Source organism: Taeniopygia guttata, chromosome 4, assembly GCF_048771995.1.
Source record: "Taeniopygia guttata chromosome 4, bTaeGut7.mat, whole genome shotgun sequence".
Classification (NCBI taxonomy): Eukaryota; Metazoa; Chordata; class Aves; order Passeriformes; family Estrildidae; genus Taeniopygia; species Taeniopygia guttata.
Window position 1 is genome coordinate 46,404,275 of NC_133028.1, and position 15,568 is coordinate 46,419,842.

A 15,568-nucleotide genomic window follows, 5' to 3' on the forward strand; every position below is an offset into this window, starting at 1 on the left:
TGAATCACACTGATGTAATCAATTAGTTCAATGCCTATGTGGTAGCACAGAAAACAGGCAGTCTTGCTATGCAGATATTTTGCTATATAATGTTGCTATACTCTTACATGATTTATGTGTTTCCTGGAAAATTGTTTATGTAGTAAGAGTGATTATTTCTTGTGGATTTTGTATCAGGGTGACCCTGGCTCTTCTGCAGCTGGAATTAAGGTAATGGAATTCTAAAGAAGTTGTGCAGGGAGAAGAGGGGTGGTTGGTCCATTCACTGTGTTGCTTCACAGTGCCACAGACATTTTGGGTATCATTTATATTATGGTTTTCCACAGCTCCATCTTTAATTCATTTTCTCAGATCTCATGTCTTCGTCTGTTTTCTTTTAGGGTGAACCTGGTGAATCTGGGCGGCCTGGACAAAAGGTACGACTTGGAAATGTTCAGTTTTCCTTTTCTTCTGGATTTGTGATAAATGATCCTACATCTATGTTACCAGTGGCACTTACCTGCACTGGGATGAGCCCAAGACAGTACAATTTAGCAGCCCAAGGCTTGTACATATTTGGTTTATGTTTATCTTGTATTTTAGAAAGGCACAGGAATGATGATACTAATTAACATGAAAAGTAATTTTGACTAACCCACCTTCCCTTTTAGCCCTAGCATACTTCTTGCATCAAAAGCTTACCCCATTGAGCTGGTGAGACTAACAAAGAATGGCTCTGCTCCTTGGGTCATCACAGACTAACTCTGCATGTTTGACTATTAATCTTCAAACTGTGGTACACTGTTAGATCTCATCAGGACGAAAATAAATATGGGTTAGAATCCCTTTCACATACACCTGTGAGGGAAATCAAACCATCAGTGGCACACAGTGTGTTTGGAAGGACACAGACCAGGTAATGCTGTTCTGTTCTTCCTTCCAGAGGGAAATTCCCCTGGGTGCTGTGTGGCTGAGGCTGCTTCTGCAAGGAAAAGTCCTGCAGGAGTTACAATAACTGTGCTGCACGAGGCCCTGTGAAGCTGGGGAATGTGCTCTTTGAATGCACAGTACATCAAACACAGCAAATGCTGTGCCTTCAGCTGCCTTTTGTGAGAGTAGGGGTAGGTCCTGCAGGGAGAGCAAAGAGACAATGAGAGAGCTGGACTTCCCCATTGCAATATTTGGTTTCCCTCTGGAGCCATTGGCACTGTTCTTGCCTTTTATAACATTGAAAATTTTCCACTGCACACTGCTGCCAGAGTTGAACAGAATCCTTCTGCCAGTTGAGATATTCCAGACAGACAGTCAAGAGCTAAAATTCTATATAGTGGATGGCAAGACAACCATTTTCTAATACTCAATATACTTTGGTGACTAAGCAAAACCCCAAACCACATATAAGTAAGGAATAAATAAGACGTTAGGTATTTTTATTTAAGAAATTATAACTCTCATCAGAGACTAAATAAGACTATTATGGTGGCAAATGCAGTTCCTTAGTAAAGTGCAGTTTTAATTAGGAAAGGTAATCAAAGTAGTTTAAAGCTATCTAATCCACAGAATCATTCAGTGTTTGCATTCTGCAGTGTATGCTTTGCTTGGCTAATAAACTAGCAAATGCACTTAAGTGCCTGTGGAGATTCAGACTCTCATTAAGTGCCTGCCATGGAGGGAAAATTAGCAGTGATTTATCAGCAGACTCCTGGTTCTCAGTCTCAGGCACTCAGATTTGATCTAATTCAAGCAACATGGATCCGTTGCAGCAGTTCAGACTTGCTGTATTCTCACCTTCTTTTTGACACCAAAGTGGGGCTTAGTGTCTTCCTTTCATTCATCTCGTGATTTCCTGGTGTGTCACAGCTCCTGTCCCAGCCCCAGCCATCAGCTCCCACAGCATGCCCAGTCAGTGTGCCTCCTCCAGCCAGGTGTCCCATGTCTGCTGCCCTGCCCCCCTGCTTACCAGGGACTTTTTCATACCACCAGGGGTTGTGAGAGGCTCTTTATCCAGTTGGAGGCATGTCTCTGCATCTACATCATCTCAATGCTTTTCTCCCTCTCTGTGTGCCATTCATATTTCTTTCCTGCGTCTTCTTTTCTTTCTTATATTTTTCCTTTTATCTTTTTCTAGTTGTCCCTTATCCATCTTCTTAGGACAAATAGGTGTCGAGCTGCCCACTCAAATACTACTTGCATGAAATGAAATATGACAATATTTCAACAGTCTGACAAGGCTGTTGTGGGCAACATTGTGTGATGAGGTGACACGATGACCTGGTCTGCCAGTATGTAATAGAGTTAGTGTACAGCCTTGGTTTCTTTAAAAGTCATTCTTCTCATAAATCATACTCTGAATTTTAATATTAGGAAAGGTCCAAAAAAGTAAATACTCTGCATTCTCTATAACGCTAGTGCTGTAATTAAGAAACAATTATTGATTTTGTTGTGTTTCATATTGATGTACTTTTAGGGGCATTTTAATTGTTTTAGATTACTGTGGCTCTGAACTGGCTTTGGTGGATCCTTTCTGCTTATTTTGTGTGAGTGTATAGGGGTTAGATCTGTCCCAAGGCTAAAGAGTAACCTACTGCAGCAGCACTAATATAATATCAATTATAAATATTCCAGTTCTGTGCTTGCAAGGGAAATTTGGTGCCTCCATAATAAGATGGTAAAAGTTGATGGTCGTAGCGCTGTATGTATGGCTGCTCATGCAAAAAGTGGAAAGACAAGAGTAGGGGGATGGAGTTAAAATTTTGTTAGTGCAGTGGAGCATTATTCTTTTTCAAGAGTAAAAACCTATTTTCTGCTTTAGAAAGTGATAGTCAACACACCAAAAAGTGTCTATTGAAAATGGCATCCTAGCCTCTCTTCTTTCATCTGAATTTATAGGTAATATTTTGAGACTGGAATCTTTCCTGTGCTTTTAGGCAACTTGAACAGTTAGAAGTTTGGAGAAACTGAAACAGACAAAGAAGCTGTTATCAGATCCTTCTATACCACTTAAAAATCATTCCGTTTGGTGAAGTGATTTGCAGACCCTCTATTGTGTTTTTCATTTTGTGGCAGAATGCAATTTTGTTATGAGTGCTTTAAGTCTATGTAATATCTCTGCCTCAGAGAAGTGTCTCTGGGCAGTGCAGTTTGATGGACAGCTGTGTTATGTGTAGGTGTGTTTGTTTGTGTGTGTATGCATGAGTGTATGGATCTATGTAAGCATGTGTGTACACAGGCACAAAAAATATTTTAATAGCACAACCTGTAGGTATCAGCCCAAACCACAGAGTTGAAGTCTGGGTTTCTGTAAAGCCTCATGAGTGTAAAAAAATCTGGAATATAGTTCAGTTCATTATAAAGGTAAAAGTTGGCTTCAGAGTTCAAACCTGAGCTTCCAAAAAGTTCAGGGAATATTCAGATACAAGATGCTGGTTAGAATCCATCTCTGTATTAAAATAAAATCCCTAGCCTTTAAAATAATGCTTTATTCATGTGTTATTACTTTTTTTTTTTCTGTTCATCATCTTTATTTCCCTATACAACATCTTTCCATTTAGCTGATATCTCAAAATGACCATTTGTGAGAATGTTGTCCTTCTTGTCTTAGACTAATTCCAAAATAAATACGTTCCGTTTTCAATGCTTGCTACAAAATTACTTTGCAAATAGAGTTCTATAGGTCTTTCCATTGCAACTTTAAATAAGCAAGGCTTTTCTGGGTAAAGCAGTAAAAGATTACATTCCCACTATCCTTCCTTCATGACACCGTGTATGTTCACAGATAAAGAACAAGCCCTGAAATGATGCTGTGGATAGCTCTATAAAACTGATGGCCCAGTTATAATTAGACAGTCCTGCTTGAATTGTGCAATTTAAACCAAGCTCTTCTGAATTGCTTTGTAGCTAAATCAGAGAGTCACACAGCACAGCATCTAGCTCAGAGTTGAAAATGGAACAGAATTAAACACCTGTCATAAATATGGAATGTAAATGGCAGTGTGTAAAATGAACCAGAAAACTGCTTGTTTTCTTCTCTTTTGCTGAAGTCTAATGTGAATTCATATTTGGCTTTCCTGACATGGATTTTCAGCCCTGTGTGCCATCTTCACGTTGAAGGTTCCCAGAAGATATCTTAAGTTCTTACCATGACTCTTACTAATTGTACGTTTAAGTCACTCATTTTGAAAAAACCAATCCTGCTGGAGCTGACTAGCAATCATTTGTGCTCTTTTATCTTCTTGCAGAAATTATGGGGCTGTTCAATGCATAGTGACCCTAATTTGATAATCTCTGTAATATTATGTAATTTTCCTGTGTAGGGTGAACCAGGCCTTCCTGGGCTTCCTGGACTCCCTGGAATAAAGGTAAATACTATAGTACCTGTTGTACTGGGTGGGAATACCACAAAGAGGGAGGAATGCAAGAATGTGGCTCAAATGGGCTTACTGTAGTGTCTTGCATCTTTCTCTGTTTCTGAGGCATTGAACTGGGTTTTTTTACAGGAACTTCTCACATGGAAAACCAGTTAAGTGTCTTATGAGTAGGCAAACAGTGTATCTTACATTAAAATATGAAGCAGAATATTCTAGTTTTTTTCTTTTAAAAATCTAAAATAGTAGAGGTTTTTATATTTTTTTTTTCTTTAATGGAAAAGTCTTGTCATCAAAGTTATAGTTGGTTTCCACTTTGTGTGCTTTCCAGTAGCAATATTCTACTGAATTAACCAAGCCTTCAGCCAGAGAACTGCACTAATTATAGGCAACCTGGCTCTGTTGACAGAAATACTCTGTGCTCCATTACATAGCAGTGATTTCCACTGACAAGTCAAAATGTTTTGATAATATTCTATTCAGTGTTAGCTACAGTCCCTGACACAATACTTGGTTTAGTCCCTGACTTCCAGTTTGTCTGGAATCTTTAGGTAAGTTGATACAAAAGACACATACTTGGTTAAGTTCTAGCATAAGTGGTTGCATTAGGATTTGCAGACACTTGCACAGTTTGAGCTGTAACTGTGTAATTCTGCACAGAGGGAGCAGATTCACATATCCTGAGTGAGTGCAGATCGGAATGGCCACTTTTCCTTTGTGTCAAAGACTGTCCTTTCAGAAAACAAAATCTCTTTGAAACCTTTTCTTTGCATTCCAGCATGACCCTGTGTATGTCTCAAGGAGAAAGTTTATAGGATTTCCCTCATAACAGGAAGTATAAGTCAGAAACCAAACTCTTTTCCATTGTGTTGGGTTTCAGGATTTATCTCATGGAGTATAATATTTGCAGTGATTTTCTCAAGGGACCTTTGAATTGCCACAGTATCGAAGCATAATGTCCTTTCTGTGTTACTAGTGAATTATGGGGAAATATTGAATGTGCATATTAGATTTTGTGCATTGTAACAGCTTAAAATGTAGTTCTTGTGGAGGTTGTTCATTTTCTACAAGAATAAACTCCATACTGAATAGCGAAGATCATGCAGGAGAAGTCTTGTGTGATTAAGCTATTTTTATTAGGGTCTTTGGCAGCAATCCCTATTCTGTTTACTTTAACAGTGAGCAAAGAGGTAGCTCAGTTGGAGGTCAGTGGGGCACTTGCCTGAGGCACTCATCCCAGGGACACCTGCCAAAAGCAACCGGAGCCGTGGCTGCTCTTTGGGGTTCCCATGTTCATGCAGACCACATGTCCACTCATATAACCAGTAAATAAAAAAGTTTGCGTCTGAGTGGCTGCTCTGGGAAAATTATTTGTTGGCAATAAGAACGGCTCAGAAGCGCAGCTTCCAGAATCACCTGAAAGACAAAATGTGAAGTGAAAAATGAATGGTGGGAGTTTTGCCCAGTGAAAATTTGTTTCCAAATTCAATGGATACAGTGGAAAAACAGTGCAATTGCCTGAAGAGCAAAATGGAATCATTTGGTCAAATATTAATCATTTAGGAAAATACTTTCTCTTGTTTAAAATCCAGCCCAGAGGGAGACTAGTGGTGTTTCAGTGAAGAAATTTCATCTAGTGCAATACTGAATTTTGCAACCTGAATGGTGACAAGGAAGCAGAATATGCACAGGACAGAGCAAAGCATATCTGGTCACATCAGACTTGCAGGATGGTTGCTGTTCGTTTCAAGGCATTTGTAATCTCTGTTTTATTAAGCAGTCTGTAGTAAAAAACCCTAAATTCTTCTGAATCACTGAGACAATGTCTGTGGCATAAGAAGTGGTAGCAGAAACTAGAGAATGGCTGGAGTTAGGAATATGGGCACTCATCAGCATAGTAAAGTAGTAGTAGTTTCCCCGCTTTTCTCATCTTCCCTTTTAGCAAAGATTTATTTGCCACCATGGTAAGATCATTATGTCAATTTCCAAAAACAACATCATTGTTATCTCATGGAGAAACAAATTTCCAGTGATCTGGTGTTGATCAAAAGCTACCTTGAAATAGCAGAGACAGGATGAGATAACTAAGTGTGGAGGAAATTCAGTTGTCTGGACTTGGAATCAGTTGGTGCTGTCATCTCGTACAAAACCAAGGGGAATCTTACTTGGAGCAGTGACTTCTTTTTCTTTTTCTTTTTCTTTTTTTTTTTTTTCCCTTCCTTCCAGAGTGATCCTTGTTTGTTACAGGGGTTTTTTTCTGGGATTTTGGGTTCTGTTCCCATGTGGACTTTATAAAACTCTCTAAGATACATCTTTGCTACTCTAAGATTATCTTAACAGTGATGTGCAGTAGTGGTGTAATATCAAAGACCTAGCAGAAACCTCTCACAATGGCATGCAACATCTAAGAACTTGTTACAAAATTTAAGTTTCCATAAGGAAAAATTTTCCTAACAAACAGATTACACCATTCTCATGCATTTGTGTGCCAGCCCAGTAGCTGTTGGCAGAGATTTTTCAGGCTTTTTCCAAACTTTGCAAGAGGTAAGGAAAAGATCAAGATACAGGTTTATTCTACGCATTGAAAATTCCTGGATGTAGTTCTTAAATGTTAAATATCAAGTCTCGTTTCCTTAAATCTGTTAGTTGACCTTAAAATTGCTTCCTTGTGAATGATTCTCTACAGTGGCAGGCTGTATTATGAAATGTTTTAGGTAACTGTGCCCATGCACAGCCCTCTCCACAAAAGCTAAACCAACCTGTGCAAACACAAATGCTGTGCCAGGCAGTGGATTGTATCTCTCCAGCTACAGCTCATCTTTCTTCCCAAGGCTGAACAAGCTTCCCAAGACATTCACTCCTCTGTGCTTCAACATACAGGAAGGGTTAATGAACTCACTAATCACTGAGAAACTTTCAGCTTCTTATAATGCCATTTCAATCACTTAATCAATGTTCCTGGGAACCTGTAAGGACTTGGCTGAATGTGATACCACGGTCTGAATGAGTGGCAACATTGGACAGACATGCAAGTATCGTATCTGAATTCAGGGTATACAGCAGGGTCTGCTATTACTTACTGTTCTAGACCCATTCACTAGGCACATGAGGATGTTTTGGGAGTTCTTCCTCTTCCTTTTCGTTCTCTCCTCCTTTGTCAGTTGGTGCCATGGAGGAAACACAAGTGCAGTCAGTTATTTCCAAGGCAGTGTAGAAGCTCTCACTGACATACTGGAGAAACGTTTCTCAAGCACCTGTTGCTGTTTAGGAATGGCTGGAAACTTAATGAGCCCTAAATGTGTTCCACCGAAACTCAGAATATTAACTCATCACTCTACTATCCCCCAACTGATGCCAAACAGACACAGAAGCCTGTCTGTGAAACACAAACTTCATATATCTGTTTTACCTCATAACTTTTGCAGAAGATACTTACAAAGCAGCACTTGCTTACTGTGATGGAAATCATGCATGCCTTCAGTCACTGTAATGTCAGATCTCTCAAATCTGTTGCATTGCATTTTGTGGAATTTGGCCTGTATAGTCCTCAGTTTCCTCACTGCAGTGAGAAGCCTTCACAAAACACAAACCTCTTCTCAGTAACAGCACCTTTGGCAGGATCGAGATTTTCTATGGTATTTCTGGTATTTGTCCCTCAGATTTCAAAACAAATACTGAACTGAAGCTTACGAGCGCATACAAATTTTTATTTTATCGTATTCAAAAACACTGAACCATTGTGTGGTTTGACATGAGAAGAGAAAGGCTACTTAGCCCTTCTGCTTTTGGGAAGTATGGAAACTTTCCTGTGTTTTGAAATGCAGTGGAAGTAGCTGATTCAATAGACGTGCCAGTATGCAATGTCTTGCATCTTTCTTTCTTACATCTTTCATCAATCACTTTAGATTGACTTCCCTGAGACTGTACTTGAGCAGTTTCAGAAGAACCTGGATAAGGATCTGGGAATTTGAATCAATTTTATATCCTTTTTTTCTTCTTTTTATGAAAGCAAAAGTGGTTCTAATTATTTCTGTACCTAATTTTTTTTTTCTATACCTACTCAGAGATCTTATCCTCTAAAGACTAAATGACTCTGCTCCTCAGAACATATTTTTTTTAAGGTCTAAAGGGCTTCATACTACTTTCACCCAGTTAGTTCTGTTAGAAAAGAGAAATTTTGGAGGAAATGAGAGAGAATTGTGCAGCTGGATGCATGGAAGTTAGTCTCCTATTTAAAATCTTGTAGAAAAGAGAGCAACTGTTGTTGGAGCTTATGTGTTTAAGTGCTGCTCTTACCATCTGGCAGCAAAATTAAAGGAAATCTGAAGTGAATGGTAGTTCTAAGCATTTCAGTTTGGAGTCAATACCATTTATTGCCTATAGGAAAGTTTGGTAAATTCCCCTCTTCTCCCAGGAGTTCTTGGGAAGGCTGTTCTTTTTCTAATTTTCCTAATGCATTTTTCCTTTTCTGTATTTCCACTCTTCTTGTTGTTTTTATTCCTTGATAGCATTAACAGTAATCCTGCAGGGTCTCTCTGTCTCTCTCTCTACTTCTCTCTCTCTCTTCCCCGCTCTGCAGGTTCTGGGTGTAAATGGGAACTGATCTAAAAATAGGACTTAGTACCCACCTTTGGTGGGCTGGGTGTCAGAAGTGTCTCTGTCCATTGGCAGGTAAAATACATTACATGACTGTGCAATGTGTTTTAGTATTCGCTTTCTAGAATGGAAGTAGGCATACAAACATATATCTGTGTATTACCCATCTTGTTCATTGATTCCTAGCTGTCTGCTTTCCATATATTATGGCAGTAATTAGCTGCATAGGGTAGACATATAATTTCCAAGAACTGATTTTGAGAATCAAGGCCAGAAAATGAAATCATCATTAACATTGGATGGTATGCGTGTGTCAGGGGTGCTTACTTGGGTGTAAGATCTAGATAAATTCTTCAAGTTCTTATTGATCTCTCACAAACTATATCCTTGAAATCTCTTATTTTCTGTTCTGGAAAAGATAACACATAAGGAACTGAAACACAGACTGTTGTATCCTCTAATGCTATTAATAATTGGAAGACTGAGTTTATAATAACTACTTCACAGCATACATTCTATAGCATGTCTTAATTTTTCAATGTGCCAAAAAAAGCGCAAATACAAAGTTCTGAAAACAGTTTAATAATGTCAGGATCCAACACCCTACTGCATTCAAAAATCAAGTATTTTGTCATCCACAAAGACTTGACATCAGTAATCTGAAATTATTTCTCCAATACAATTTTTTATAAGGTCAGAAATGAGGACATGCAATAAAGCTCCTTAGTTTTCAGAAGAGCAACAAAATTCCTTAGATTTGTCATGTTAGTCTTTTTTAACAGAAACAATTTGGGGCCAAACTCTTCATCATTTACCAGTTTGGTCATAGAAAAGAATTAAAAATTAGGTGCTCATTACAACAAGTGTTTTTATTCTATCCTCAAAAATAGTTACCATGCTGACTTGGATTATAATTAGCCTTAAAGTAATAACTCCCTTATATGATTAATGAATGCAGAATTAATCAGAATCATTACTGGTTCTGATAGCACTCTTCCAAAGCAACATATTTTCCTATGGAGACAGAACTTAAAGGCAAGAAGGAAATTAGGTTCACTAAAAAGCAATATATGTCATACAAAGTGAGGCTTGTTGTGAAACCTCAGGGTTTCAGCCAGGTTGTGTAGCCAGGTTTTACTTCCCAAACTCCAAATGAATCATAAAGTCTAAATACGCTTTTGGAAATTCTAAACCACAATTGTTTTTCTAAGTTTAGAGAACGATTAGGGAGTAAAGATATTGTTTCAAATGTGATGAGTGAGCCAGACAACCTGTTTTAACTGGCAATTTCTGGAGCCAATTCTAAAGTGATATGAAAAGCCTTAAGAAAGACCTTATGAAATGAGGTTACGGTTACTTTTTTTATCAGATTTCCTTGTACCTTGTTCATTTCCTTCTTAGGAGCTGAATACTGTAATCATCCAGAGAGGAAAATTCCCATGGACGTCAGGCTATATATATAAGTCCCCCTAATGCCCTTCACAGTGACAAAGTATTCTCTGACTTGTATAATCTAAGGCCAGCAGAGTTTCTGAGAAATTGCTTCACTGGAGCTAAGTGCTGCAGACAGAGGGAGGACATGAGCAAGTGCAGCTCCATAGACCACCATGGATTGCTGTGTTACAGGATCCTGAGAATTTGGCCCTCACTCCTCTCCTGAGTGGAGAGTTGCAGTGTTTTGGTAGATCACAACCTCAAAAACACAAAGTATTTTAGGACAGCAGATGGTAACATAAGGAAAATCAACACAGGTACCCATGAACTAAATCCAATTTATTACAGCTTCATAGCTGTTCAAATTGTCTTGCATCTGGGTTTGGGGTCTTTCTTGATAGCTCTGCTATATATCCTCACCTTTGCAGGATTCTTCTGGTAGTGTTAGGCAAGGGAAGGGCATAATACTGTTTTTGTTTTAAATATGCTCATAAGTGAGCCAGGGTAAAACTGAAGACAATCCCTGGTCTCTTGATGTTGTTAAAATGAGGACCCTTCCACATCAGTCTTCATCAGAAAGGAACTTTGGGGTCTCCCAAATTCTGTTACTCTTGAAGAATTTTCATGGTGGCCCATGCTAGACAGGAATTTTGGAGGTCCACTAGACTTGGAGACAGGAGTCTGGACTCTGCAAGCCTGTCCAAAGCTGTGTATTCAAACATGGTTGTGGTTCCTCCAGCCCACACCACTAGGTTGGCTATTAATGGCAAAGGTTGGGTGCATCCCCCTTTCTGGAGTCCTCCACAGAAATTCAGGATGCTTTGGCGTGGTTTGCCAACTCAGAGGTGTGCATGCAGTAGTCTTGACCTTGGTACGTTCGGATTTCCAAGAGAATGCCAGGAAAAGGTGTTTGTGTGTCCTGCCTTGTGGCAGACCTGCCAGTCAGCCCAGGAGGCGCAGAACTTCCATGGTCTTGGCAGTGGCACCAACATTGAACAAAGTCTTTCAGGACCAGTGAACAATGTAATAAAGGTCAGAGTTAGACATTTAAATTTCTCTAGCTAATTCTAGTCCATAGCACTAGATAAGAATAAGGTCTGAAATTACATTCTCCTTTCAAATTCATAGTCTAAGGGTTGGTTTAGTCACACTTTTGTAGCACAGAGAAAATACTGTAATAATCTGATGTTGCTGGAATATAGTAAGGTAACCATGACACTTACAAATAGGATGGTAATTTCAGAAATGGAAGAGAATTTATTTCATTGTTATAGGAAAGTTGTGGTTTGGATGTCTTCCTGCAGCACAGGTTTCTTTTTTAGGAATTCATTGATCTGGATGTGAAAATGTGTTGTATAGTCATTAGGAGAGTGATTAAAGGAGGAAGAAACTTCTATGGGAAACAATGTACCCAACAACTTCTGTTCTCTGCTGGTTGCTTGCGTCAGCATTAACCTTTGCATTTTAGGCACTGGGAGAGGACTAGGTGTGTCTGTGAGAACAAAGTTTTAAATAATGATGGTGATGTGTGTCCCAGCTGTGCAATGGAAGCTAATTCTGACCAAATGTGGTATTAGAACTACACTGTTAATAAACATTTGCCAAATTAGTGATGTATAAAACAGAAACCAGCAGTGAAAATGTTATTTCAACTGCTGTGCCATTTTTAAGCAAAACTCCAAGTTTTAGGCAATCATGGGTTCTGTAAAACTTAAAGCTGACAGAGAGTGAACTAAAGTGGTTCTTAGGGTTAACCTCTATTATCAAAGCCAGCCTCTGCTTCAGCCCATGAAAGCTTTGATCATCATGAAAACCAGTTTTAATTATGTCTAGATAATAACCCTCATAAAAATCTGACTATCCTCTGAAGTAAAGAGCAAGGTGAGTTTTTACTATTAAATTCTGATTGCGCTCACATTGCACCAGGTTTATGGAATTTTAGGGCCCTTTTCTTCTTCATACTGTTATAAGAGGTGAAAAATTAACATTAACAATGTTTGTGAATGGTAGTATATTATTTGTTATCTGACCCTCTAGTATTTCCACAGTCAGCAAGTACTTGAGAATGAAAATGAGCATGCACGGGGGTAGTCTCTTAAAATATTTACACAAAAAGACACTAAAAATTATTCTTAATATCATAACACATCACTTCTCTAGACTGGAAGAAATTCACAAGGTTGTTATTTTTTATTTTTTTTAAAACCAAGTTTCCTGTGTTGCGATTAATACAAATTGCTCCAAGTCTAACAGTGGATGAAGTTTGAATGCTGAAATATACCTTGTTGACATCTTGTGCAATGTGGTGGTTTCTAAGCAGTGATTTCATTACTATACCAAAGGGTTAAACAAAAAACTAAAATGTGTGACAGTCATAATTTTTTGATGGCTTTCTACACAGCTGCCAAACCATACTTCAGATTACAGTATTGCAGATTTTATATTCCCTGTCCCAGTTAGCAGGCAAAGAAGATTGCTGCACATTTTAACTGGATAAAACCTTGGTTTTATTGTAAGAAGTTGTAGTGAGATGTTTGGAAAAGTTTTATAAGTCTTGGTGACTCTGATCCCTTGCATTCCTCTCAGTCTTTCACGGTAGCTAGAACAAATTCTGCATTCATTTAAGGAAAAGACTTATGAACAGGAGGTTCTTCAGTGAACACCAGAGCTGCAATGGTGTCAACCCACAGTGCCCTCCCAAGCAAGCCTTTACCCTTGCTTTCCTGATGCTATGTGCCAGCTACATCAAATATATCATATATTTACAGAAAAAGCTAAAACCCTTAATTCTTGATTTTCTAACCACATTCCTGTACAGCTCTGGAATCTTTTTTGTCTCATGGACTAATCATAAAGGTCTTTCCCTTGCTTTTGCATAACCGGGACATCAGCATGCCTTACTGAGAGGAAACTGTTTTCTTTACATTTCACACATCACTGGCAGTGCCAATTTTGATCGATTCCTTTTTGTTTCGGTATTTTGCTATCTGAGTGGCATAAAAGATAGCATAAAGCATGAAGCCATCAATATTATGGCAAGATGCAGAAATATACCCAATGAACATTTTACTTAATGCTTTATGCTGTGGTTACACTCAAGGGATTTGAAATATTAGAGAAGATATGGCTTAGTTTCAAACTATTCAAAGACCTTGTCTTTTTTACTTAGAAGCTTAGTTCAGATGGCAAATCAGATCTCTTTTTTAATCTACTTATCCTCTCTAGCACTGGATAGAGGGAGAATTGCAAGTTTTTCTTTATGTAGTCAGGTTTTAACTACTGCAGTTTGTTTCATGTGTGATAAGAATGCACTCTTGGATCACATTCAGCTTGGCATCCACTGTAACTTTCCCAGCAGAGCTGCTGCTCACCCAGTCAGTTCCTGCTCTCTGCTGACACACCACTTCTTCCACTCCACATTTCAAAACATTTTAAAGCTCTCTGCCATATAAGACTTGTATTCTATTTATGCTAATTAAACCACCAGCTTATACCATTATCAATTCCACAAGCTTTTGCAAAGCATCTTTTTCTTCTCTCTTTAGAGATTTTGGGGGAAGGTGGGGCTGCTTCCTAGACTTTGGCAGTAGTTTTCTTGTAGTGTGCAACTGGTACAGTCTTGAGCAAAGAGAAGAATTTTACTTAAAAACTGCATCAGCCTTTGAGTGACACTTCTAAGCCTTACCACTGAAAAGAACCATGTAGTCACTGCATTTTTTTTCTGCCTGAAGTCATAATAAGCTGGCCAAAAAATTAGCCCAGGCAAATTTAGTATTAAAACAACATGGGGCTGTTGACTACCTTCTCATTCTAAAATAAATTATTGAAGCAGCATTGTTCTTCATTTGCTGAAATTAAAAGTGCTTCCATCTGCAGTGACAACCTTATGTTACTCTTGCTGCTGTGTACTAATATAAAGACTTATATTAACTCTTAAGTTTTTTCTCTTATGAGAGCAAAAAGAAAACCCCACTTGCTTCTCTGTGACATGTTTGTCTCAGTTTATTTCTTTACCATATTTTGAATCACGGCCAGCTGGAACTTCATGTGAGAAAGCTCATTATTTACTTGTATTTTTTATAAGCTAAATGGAGGTCTCTGGGAGCTTGCTGTCATCCTTGATATAACCACAGGGAAGATTTCTTTGGCTTTGAACAGTTAATGATGGATTGCTAATGAGAGCACAGATGAATGTGCAAGAACACTTCCTAATTTGCTCATCATGTGCAGCATACCTGTATTTCTAAGGAGGGGAAGAGATGAAGAGAAATATTATTCAACTGCTCATATGCACTGTCTCTGCATATTGTCAGTAATGATGTCACTAGAGGATTATGATCTATTGGTCTTTTAGCTATTTTAAGAGGCATTTAATGGGTAATTTTTAGTCATTAAGTTCAGGGATATTGCAAAAAGGCTAATTAAATAAATATTAATTGGGTTACATAACTGATTTTAAAATTTACAATAGCCTGTGGATATATCTTCTTGGTTCAAATATATCTGAAAAAAATGCAAGATTAAATAGCAGGAAGGCTTATTCAGGCGAGTTTGTGAAGGAAAGTGTATGGCTTGTAAATCTTGCATTGTCTCTCTTCAGGTATGGATAGAGATAATAAAATATGGCCTTACTCTTCTGCTCAGTGCTGCTTCTGCTGCAACTCTGCTTGATTCTTGCTATTTGTCTGTCCTCTTTGTACAATTGAATGGGAAGGAGGGGGGCAGAACAGAGAGGGAATGAGGAGAGCTGTGTCTCATTCCCAGCTGTCCACAGCCCAAGAAATTGTCTGGGTGCAGGGAACTGCAGTATTTTACTGTCAGAAGGAGGAAGGAAAGTACCATGAGACTGCCGGTCTCTGACTTGAAAGGAGACACAACACATCAAAACAGTACCATCTCCATTTGTCACTGCTTTGTCACACAGCATTCCTGCCCATCTATTCACATGCTGCAGTAGGAAACCACCTTAAAACACATCACTGAAATGAACTGTCCCTTTTTAAATTTAGGAACACTCAGATCTCTCCTCCTGCCTTCAGACTTGCTTTGATAATAGTTTGATGTGTTATGGTCCAGACCAGGTTGCATATTAACCATCATTAACTTCATAAACCCAATCTTTAACACCTTCTGCTTCATTTGCATCTCATCTGCTGTGTGGTGGCTTGTTACAGGAATTCATGCTGGTGAAAGTA

At 38.6% G+C, this 15,568-nt stretch overlaps 1 protein-coding gene across 1 annotated transcript in view; it reads left to right on the top strand.

The window, feature by feature from the left end:
- COL25A1 (collagen type XXV alpha 1 chain) overlaps positions 1-15,568 on the top strand; it is a 298,386-nt gene that overhangs the window by 243,312 nt on the left and 39,506 nt on the right. Inside the window, exons 16-18 of the mRNA XM_030271602.4 lie at positions 178-210; positions 381-416; positions 4,293-4,337. Coding sequence (XP_030127462.2) covers positions 178-210; positions 381-416; positions 4,293-4,337 — 114 coding nt within the window. The remainder of the gene's footprint in view (positions 1-177; positions 211-380; positions 417-4,292; positions 4,338-15,568) is intronic.